Here is a 9,417-nt window from a genome sequence, read left to right on the forward strand (position 1 = left end):
CGGCACCCCGCGGTGCCCCCCGCCACCTGTTGCGCTGCCCCTTTAAGCCAGGTGCCACGGCGTCACGGGCAGCCCCGCCCCTCCCGGGCCGTCATTGGGCCGTTCGCCCGTCAGGTGGATGGGCCGGGGCCGGCGGGAGGGGTCCCCCCCCCCCCTCCCCTCACACCTCCGCGCCGGGGCGACGCCGGGGGCGCGGGCGGCCAATGGCGGCCGGGCTCCGCCGAAGGGGGCGGGGCCTCTGTGGAGGAGGCGGTGGCGGGCGCGAGGCACCTGCGGCTGAGGGAGGGGCGGGGCGGCTGCAGCGGCGGCGCGAGCCGCGGCCCCGGCCCCGGCCCGGCGGCGGCGGCGGCGGCGGCGGCGGCGTCTGAGGGAGCGCGGCGATGGAGGAGCCGCTCTGCTGCTGCGAGTACGTGGACCGGAGAGGCGAGAGGAACCACCTGGCGGCGTGTTGTTGCGACTGCGAGGACCTGGACGAGGGCTGCGAGAGGTAACGGCGCCGGGACGCCGCCGGGACCCCCTTCCCAGAGGCGGCTCCGCAGAGGGGCTCTGGGGATCCCCCGCGGGCAGCCGGTCGCCGGGCTGCCGCCCTGAGGGGAGGGGAGCTGAGCGCCGCTTCTTCGCGGGGAAACTTGCCGGGAGAGAGGCGGGCGAGGCTGCGGGAGCGGGACGGGGGCAGGGGAAGGGCCCCGGGTGGGTGCCCGCCTGCGAGCCGGCGGCTCCGCTTCCCGCCCTAACAGGTGGCTGACGTGCAAATCCCTGCCGCCGGGAGCTCTGGAAAGAATCGCCGACACCGTCGCGGACCGGGTGCGGGTCCCTTGGTTCGCGGGGGCCGTGAAGATCAAGGTCAGCCTCGTGCCGCCCCTCGTTCTGCTGCCGGTCTTTCTCCACGTCGCGGCTCTGCACTTCCTGCTGGGGCTCGTTATCTTGACCTCTCTGCCCGTGGTCGTGCTGTGGTATTACTACCTCACCCACAGGAGGAAGGAGCGGACTCTCTTCTTCTTGAGCCTGGGGCTCTTCTCCTTGGGCTACATGTACTATGTGTTTCTCCAGGAGGTGGTTCCCCGAGGACACGTGGGGCATTCCCAGGTGGTCGCTCTCACGGGCGGGTTAGTTCTGATGCTGGCAGCCCTGTCTCGAGCCAAGAAAGACCCCGGCTACCTTCCCATCCCAGCAAGCGACGAGAAGTCATCTCAACGGGGTTTGCCCAACAAGGGTGTTAGAGGGAGCTCCAACGGGCTCCACGGCGTCACCCCATCGGGAGCCGCCGGCAGCCGGGCTGTGAATGGGGAGACCAAAGGCTATTCCAGGGTGTCAGCGGAGGAGCCGGAAGGCGTGAAAAAGGACTGGTGCATGAAATGCCAGCTGGTCAGACCGGCCCGAGCAGGGCACTGCCGGCTTTGTGGCAGGTGTGTAAGGAGACTGGACCATCACTGTGTCTGGTAGGTCTCGTACTGCGGAGGCTACGTGTGTGTTCTCACTCTGGCTCCCCTCTCCCCTTTTAAAGTTAGCTCCTTTTTTTTACAGTCCCTCTCAAATGGGGTTGCTTTTGTTATGTGCAAGACCTGGTAACGTTCTTTAAAATAGCAAATACAAATTTACCATTTTAAAGAATAATTTAATTTAAGCGGGTTGACCTGATAGCTGGTAACTTCTATAGCATCCTTCAGAACTGCCTTTGGTTCTCTACTGGTTTTCATCTGGGTTGGGGTTTTTTTTTAATTTTTCTTAAGACGTGGTCTGTGGAGCACTACCACTCCTGCAGTTAACTCGCGTTAGTGCTCTCCTGGGGAAGGGAACCCATACCTGCCTGTGTGAATGGAACCAAGGAGCAGTAGGTTATAGACGTGTCTCAGCAAAGGATACGACACTTGCCAAAAGTTTGAGGCAAACAGTCCACCACCGATACCCTACTGGTCTATTGACTTGTGCCTGTAACTTTTCTATAAAAAGCTTCTCTGAACTGTTTCAAAGCTCTTAGCCTGTGTTGTATAGAAGCAACTTGGAAATTAGGTTTTCTGACAGGTGGGGGAGGGAGGAGGAAAGAGAAGCTGGTTTCTTATCTTTTTAAGCAAAATAATCTCTTTTTTCCTTTTGGAGGATTAACAGCTGCGTAGGGGAGCAGAACCACCAAGCGTTCATCCTTGCACTCTCCTTCTTCATGCTCACCTCTGTGTATGGGATTACGCTGACCCTACACACCGTCTGTAGGGGCCGAACTCCATTTGTGGCGCTGTTCTACTGCCCCGGGGCCTACTCTGACTACAGGTGAGACGTCTGTCTGGGAGAGAGCTGGGGTGGGAACGGGCTCGGTCAGGCAGCTTAGCTCCTCTTCCTCGTTCTGTGCTCTAGGCCAGCGCTGTTGGCCATCAAACCTGACTGAAAAGTGCTCCCTAATAAGCTCTGGAAAGCAGGGATGCGTCACTGCTTTTGCCAAGGTGGGGAGCCTGAGACTCGGAGAGAGCTCACCATTTATTTGGAAAAAGTTGTTGGAAGAGCTGGGATTTGAAGGCTTTACTGTGCCCTGTAGAGATACACCCTTAAATATCTTTGCCCCCAGATGCAGGTAACAGTCTGACAGTCTGGAATCTGTCTCTCCCTCTCATCCCTCACTGTTTATCTAGTGACTGTCCCTCTGAGTTTTCTGTTTAGGACAGGCTGTTAATACGCCTTGTCTGGCGGGGAGGGAGGTGAGAAGTGTTTGGACATGAGTTCAGAGACTGGCACTACCGCTGACGGGCAGAGTACGCTAGCACAAGTGACTCCGCCTTCTTCTGTGCTCCATTTCGTGATCTATCGAGTGTGAGCATTGTTGTGTCCTTAAATAAGGACCGAGTACCTTTACATCAGTAAGAGTAAAGAGCTAGGGAGCGCGACAGCAATGTGCAAGAGAAGCTCGGGTAGCGCTAAAAGCTCTCGTTGAGTCAGGCCTGAAGCTTTCATTTTGAGAAAGCCTTTAAGGATTATCTGGTGAAAGCAGCAAAGTGAGATCACTGTGGCAGATGTAGACAGGGATTTGAAAGGATAGTGATTACCAGGGAAAGTCACTCAAAAGCAGCTGCTCCAAAACTAAATGGCTTCCTTCCCATCTTTTTCCCTGCTGCCAGCTCTGCTCTGTCGTTCACCTGTGTGTGGTACTGTGCCATTGTAACAGCTGGCATGGGATACATCCTCCTTATCCAGCTGTTGAACATCAGCTACAACGTGACCGAGAGGGAAGCTCGGCTGGCTCTGCGGGACAACACTGGGCGCAGGCTCCTGGGTGGGTTAGTGATAGACACTGGCCAGTATAACAGGGGTTTCCTATGCAACTGGGGCCATTTCTTGAGCCTGGGGTCTTCTCCTCCACAGCGCTCTGCTGAAGACATCGTGTGACACCCCTCTTTCTGCAGATGACGTTGACTGACTTTCTTTAGGAGGGGGACAACCCCTTCCCCTCAGACTCCCTCCTCCCACACCCTTCCTTCGCAGTCGGTGTACGGGCTGCCTATCCCGTCACCGACAACATCAGAGGCTTTTCTGGGCAGAATGGTTCTTCGCGTGCTGTCAGCCAGCAATAGGATGCAGGAAGCAGTAAGCCATATGTACAAACCTGGAGAAGGAGGAGCCTGCTGCCTTTTTCCGCTGTGGGGAAACTTTGTGCAGCTCAGCTCAGCAGGAAGAAGAGCACAAGGTTTTGAGAACTTGAGTTTTCATTAGGTGTGAACCCTGGCATCAAGAGGAACCCGCTACTGGACTTCAGAGCGTGCGTGGGTTCTGGCAAAGGTGAAGGAATCCCTGGCTCGTACCTACGTGTGACATTTCAGAGATGTCAGGAGGGTGAACTTTTTGTGCAGATAACAGATGGACCGCCGCAGGAGCCAGGCTCTTTGGCTAAAAGAGAGAGTCTAGGCAGTCACTGAGCAGCTCCCTCCTCTCTGGTGCATTTATTTATTTATTTATTTTTCTCTATTCTATTCCACCCAGCTGTATACATGCTTGTATTAAGTGCCTTTGTGAGCAACATTCCTGTAGGGCTTTTAAGATCCCTTTGCCCTCTGGACCCCTACAGTTGTTATTCCATCCCCATCTGTCTGAGAAGACACTGTCCTCTTCGATCTCGTCGTTCTTCCTGCAAGCTGGGACTGTGCTGGTTTGAAGGCTTCGCTCATGTTGCTCAAAGTCTTTCTGCTACGATTATGGGTTGGGATGTGAGACAGCAGGTAAATACACCAAGCAAGGAGGAAAGGCTTTGAAGCAACATGTAGCAGTGGACTCTGAGGGGAAAACAGGAGTGCTGTCATGTTACTGTAGATTTATGGGAACTACCTTCCTCCCTCCCTCTGTAGGAGAAAGCAATCTGTGGGAGCGTAGACAATTCTAACAGCATTTTTGGTAGGTAGCAACTTGGTAGGTTGTGTTGCTAATAACAGTGATTCTGTCTCCTCTCAACCTAGTCACTGTGGAGCTGCCTGACTGTAGATCTGTTTTCTCAAGCCAGGAAGCCAAAGAACAGTTTAGTCTCTGTGTACGTAGGGAGGGGATGTGTTGGAGCTGTCTGGTTTTGGGATCGAAGACCTGCACTGGCAGGCGAATGAACGTGGTAAATGTTCTCTGCAAGAATGCCACTTGTTCCTCATCAGCCTGCAACTGTGTTTTTGCCTGGACTTGACCTTCAGCTGAAATCACGAGGTTTTGGTGGTGGTGATGATTTCTGGGTTTGGTGGATGGGGTATTTCTTGTTGCTTTTTGTTTTAAACCCTTTGTGTATGCGTTTGGCCCTGCGATAATATGAAAGGTCTGGCTGGAAAAGCTGGGACCATGGCACATGAGTTACAGGTTGGGCCCAAGATGCAGGAGGAGGGGGAAGAGCCTTGTCGTAGCCACTGATGTTTTTAAATACGTGTGCGGTGGGCACAGACCATACCTACCCCCGACTCTGCTTGCGTGGCAGGCGGCTGGGGGACTTTGGCTGAGTGATGCAAATTCACTGTGCGTTACCTCTGACGAACGGATGGATGGTGTGTGGTGCCAAAAGGTGGCAGAGTTAGAGGAGTGTCCCCTGAGGTCCCTGCTGTCTTTGTGTGCATTCCTGATTACGTGTCCCAGTTTAAGGCCAAGACCGTGTCCCCCTTTGTACTGTTTCCTCAAGCGGCACTTTCTATAACCAGCAGATAATTGAGGAGCAGCTGCACTTGGAACGGGGCCGTGCAGGAAGAGTTACTGAGTGTTCCTTATTTCCTCTTACCCCTTTTCAGGGTGCAATCCTTTATAAGGAGGTAAAGGGGACACCGCTCTCTCTTTCTGCCTCTAACCAAACACTCTAAGAGGTTTCTGACCACTTCCCTGGCCCTAATGTGAAAAAAAGGCACCCAGCTGGACTGTGCCAACTGTTCCTCTGTGACCTTCTGACTGGAGCTTGGAGCCTGACCCTAGGAGTTTAAATTCACACAGAGACCTCGCCTCTGCGTTGAGTGGTCTGTAAATGTTTTCATGGTACATTTTTTGGTGGCTGCTGAGATGAACTGGAGCCTGGCAACCCTTGAGACAAGGATGCTGTGGGCTAGCAGGTTTGTGATCTCAGATCTCATCCTGCTGGGGCTTGGGAAGATGAAGGCAGAATGACCTCCTGGGCTAAACGAACCCCTGCAGCGGAGGTAGCCAACCTCTTTTGTCCTGTGAGTTACACGTGTAGAAATCAATCACACGCCCGTGAGCTGAGCAAGCTCTGGGAGTGTTTACAGGTTTGAGAGAAGCGGTTTCTCAGAGTCCTGCTACTCCTGGCTGGGAGAAAGCAGAGCAGAATAGATCACCGATCATTTCCCTGGCAGTGCCTGACCCTGTCGTGCTCACTTTCTCCCACAGGCAGAGCTTGGTTACTACTTTGCAGCCTGCCTGTCTGTGTAACCTTGTCCCTTATCTCTTGGTGAGCCCTGGCACCGGAGATTTCATGTGAACTGCTTACACCAAGACTCAGTGGTGTTCTCCCAGGCAGCGTGGGCTTTGGGGTGCAGACCTTGGACTAATGTAACTGTTCCATACCTTGGACAAGCCCACCCCAATATAGTGAGGGTAAAGCGCTGAAGTAAATTTTATTTTTGCACTCACTCCAGAGGGAACTGGAACCATTCAGGACATTGAGGTTGCAAGGAGGGGTTGTTTTAGGAGGAGAACGCAGTGCTGATTCCCCAGTGAACAGGAAGTTTACGTGGCTGTAATCTGCACAGCAGTGGTGACTTTCTTTAAGGACATGTTTTTGTTTACCATCCTGGCTGTTTCCTGAGAGGATTTACCTTGTGAATGCCTTGGGAGATGGGAAGCATGAAGTAACAGGAGATCTAAAAGGGCAGAAGCGTTGGGAAATTCGGATGCTCCATACTTTGGAGCTCTCCTTTCACTATCCCTGAGAATTAGCAAGAAGCCTTTGAAGGGTAACGCTCCTTTTGAGCTCATAGCAAGGGCAGACTGTTGTGATCTCTTGTGCGCTAAAGGAGGATTTCTTTTCTGAGTGTTCTCTTGCTGAGCTTGTTACTGGCCACGCTAGTAGAAAAATGTGAAAATCTGGGCGTAAAGAGTCAGTCCTCAGGCTCACTGTGTTAGTCGCTGCTTAGATCCACACTGCCCAGGTGTGGGAGCAGGCTGCGTTTGACGGGTGACCTGTGGGTCGTGTGCGTGGCCTTGAGGCGAGGACCAGTGTCCTGCCTGTAAAACTGTGTGCAGAAAACAGCACCCTGCTGGCCCTTGAACAGTTTTCCCTGTGTCAGAAGAGAGGACCCAGAGCTGGTCAGAAGCAGGGAAGGATTTTGGTAATAGCTAGCCTTGACGTTTCTCCACCCAGACATGGAAATCAGTTTATCCTGCTTTAACCTTGACCTTTTAAGAGGCATTTGTTGTTTCACAAATAGTGTGGACTTCTGCAGCCTGGAGCAACTCTTAAGGGGCCAGGTTCTGATGTTGCTGCTGTTGTACTGTTAAACCCGCCGTGTCCAAACGCCAGCACCCTGCTGTTTGGTGACTGTACTGACAACTGTGCACCATTAGATACACCCTGTAAATGGTGGCTTGGCGCTCTTTAACTGTGTCTTCTTACATCGTGCTTTGTCGTAGGCAAGTCACAGGTCCCCACATCAACTGTTCCTCTGTTTAACTTGTCCTCGAATGACAAAAGTCACTGGTGAGCCTGAGTTGGCACTGCTTGTGACTCCTAATCACATTTCAGCCTTCATGCTATGATGGTGCTTTTTTTCTTCAAAGTAGGTTGCTTTCAAGTGTCTTAACGAAACCATTTGCTGTAAAATTTATTCTGAAGATAAAATGGATACTGCCTCACTGCCTAATGTCTTAATAATGTGCTTGTTTTCTTCCTTCTATATGAATGTGTGTTGCCTCATTAGAGCAGGAAGTGTGTGTGATTATGGATGTGTTTTCCTGTATTGCTTTCAGTGAAGAACTCTACAGTTTCCTAGGATTCTGTTCCACTATCAGGATGTTCGTACAGCAAAAATCTTTCTGCAGACAGGTGAGGTTCTTTCTGAAATGTGGGAATTCAGCCTCCCAAGATCTTGTCCCTATGGCACTCCTCTAATGATAATGTGAAGAATGATGGGCTCTGGAAGAACTGTCTGCCTTGGAGAATGGGGTGGTTTTGTTTGGTTTTTTTTCACCCTAAGCTTTAGGAAGAAACTTTGTGAAACATATTTGTGAGCTTTGCTGAAAGGACTGGTGTGTGTGGTTTTGTGTCCATTTCGCATCATATTCAGTGTTTCCAAATGGATGCAATTATGAATTGAAATAAATTATTAGAAATGATCTGTGGAGTGGCCTGTTGATTTTATGCCAGCGCACTCAGCCAGGTCAAATGACCAAAAGCTGCCATCATCTCATGGCTATTCAGCTGTGAGCTGGACTTGGGAACAAGGGAGCAACAGGCTAAGGAGAAGCTGGGAAACAAGTGTTCTTCCAGACCTGCAAAAGTTGACCTTTGGGTTTGTTGGTGTTGGGATGAAACAGAGACCTGCTGGCAGTCCTCACCACCCTGGAAACTAGGGATATTCCCCTGCAGTGCGGATTGGAACCGGGATCTTGCTTCCCACGAGCAGTCCATTATCAGTAGCTGATCAGGTTCCTAGCTTTTTTTGTCCAGTGTCTTGCTTTCCCTCCTACACCTGCCCACATGATACATCCAGAACCCTAAAAAGAAACGATCTCTTTAAACCCTCTTCTAAGCCATGTTTGGAAATGATGTGGATATTCTCTGTGCAGACAGTGAGAAGAGATGTAGCCTTTGATTCTGTTGGTATCTTGGGACATCTGCTGAAAGGCAAGATGATTTTTAATGAGTAGAATCACAGGTGCCTTTGTTCCCAAAGCTCTGCTTTGATTTGCTTGGGTGGCACTTCTGTCTGCTGTTCAGCTCTTTCTCTTTGAAGATTACTTTGCGCTCGCTGACAACAAGGACCTTGCAGTAGCAGCAAGCCAGGTTTGTAGTTAGGTGAGAGTGGTGTGTGCAGAAGGGTGTCAGACTTCCGACACCGCAGCAGCCACCAGCCTCGTTAACTCCGGTGCTGCTGATGGGGGCACATGAGACTGCTGTCTCTCCTCAGCTTTTATTTTTTCCTCCTTATTGCTTGCCACGTTGCCCCCGCACAGCGGGAGCATGCCTGGAGTGGTAGCTCATGTGCTGGGGCAGGCCAAGGTGCGCTGCTGCGGCTGGTGTCCGTAAGGAGTAACAGGTCTGCAAAGGCGGAACCGTGGATCAGGGTGGTCCATGGACCCTTCCCAGGCTAACAACTGTCCCCATCTACAGTCTTGTTTGTCTGGGGGGAGCAAAGGAAATTGTTTAATACTTAGGGCACTGTTTCAAATCCAGTTTGAGCCGGTCCTGGGAGACTTTGAAGAGACTGGTGTACAGATTTACTGAGAAGAAGATATTTCTGTGGCCAAGGTTTTTGGGAAGGCATGTAAGAACTCTGGGGGGCAGGTGTCGGCAGGGGATGGGGTTGGGGAGAAGGAGTTTGCAATCACTTCAGGGTTCTGCATTTGCTGTTGTTTTGTACCAAAGTGAAAAATCCTCCCCGCCCCGCCTCTGCGCAGGAGAAGGAAAGTCTGGCTGTGCAGCCACCTCCCTCTCTTGCTAAGAAAAGCAAGGAGCTGACAGGCAGGAGTGTGCCTGAGCTGTGAGAGTGTGGGCTGCTGCTGACCAGCATTAAGGCACTGACATCTGCATCTAACCAGGCGCTGGAGCGAGAGGGATGCTCTGGCACAGCTGCAGGCTGAAGCTGTTTCCTTGGTCTAACAAGCTCTCTTGTGTGTCACCCTCCTGCTGGGAAATGTCTGCTGGAGCTTTAATTTGCAAAACACTAACATCATGTCAGGGATTTTGAGGGTGTCCTGTGCAGTGTCTCAACAGCATCGTCGGGCATAGCCTTGCTTCTGCCAAGT

General features: G+C 52.2%; 1 protein-coding gene across 4 annotated transcripts; it reads left to right on the top strand.

Moving 5' to 3' along the window:
- The first annotated feature begins 297 nt into the window (after window positions 1-297).
- On the top strand, window positions 298-7,785 carry ZDHHC23 (zDHHC palmitoyltransferase 23). 4 transcript variants are annotated; one of them, XM_074808245.1, is made up of 5 exons: window positions 298-487; window positions 738-843; window positions 1,051-1,439; window positions 2,098-2,265; window positions 3,105-7,785. In XM_074808245.1, exons 1-5 carry the CDS (start codon window positions 381-383, stop codon window positions 3,370-3,372), a joined length of 1,038 nt encoding a protein of 345 aa, XP_074664346.1. In that variant the 5' UTR covers window positions 298-380; the 3' UTR covers window positions 3,373-7,785. The 4 variants fall into 4 exon arrangements, with proteins under 4 accessions (XP_074664346.1, XP_074664327.1, XP_074664355.1 ...); XM_074808226.1 differs by having other exon boundaries at window positions 738-1,439; XM_074808254.1 differs by having other exon boundaries at window positions 738-1,439; window positions 3,349-7,785.
- The last annotated feature ends 1,632 nt before the right edge of the window (window positions 7,786-9,417 follow it).

The sequence above is a fragment of the Strix aluco genome, chromosome 2, assembly GCF_031877795.1.
Source record: "Strix aluco isolate bStrAlu1 chromosome 2, bStrAlu1.hap1, whole genome shotgun sequence".
Lineage (NCBI taxonomy): Eukaryota > Metazoa > Chordata > Aves > Strigiformes > Strigidae > Strix > Strix aluco.

What these genes read in the sequence shown, in the direction of transcription:
- ZDHHC23 (XM_074808226.1), top strand. Translation starts at nt 381, where the DNA reads ATGGAGGAGCCGCTCTGCTGCTGCGAGTACGTGGACCGGAGAGGCGAG. An exon ending in CTGGACGAGGGCTGCGAGAG is followed by an intron (nt 488 to 737) that starts GTAACGGCGCCG and finishes CCGCCCTAACAG; the next exon opens with GTGGCTGACGTGCAAATCCC. An exon ending in GGGGCCTACTCTGACTACAG is followed by an intron (nt 2,266 to 3,104) that starts GTGAGACGTCTG and finishes CCCTGCTGCCAG; the next exon opens with CTCTGCTCTGTCGTTCACCT.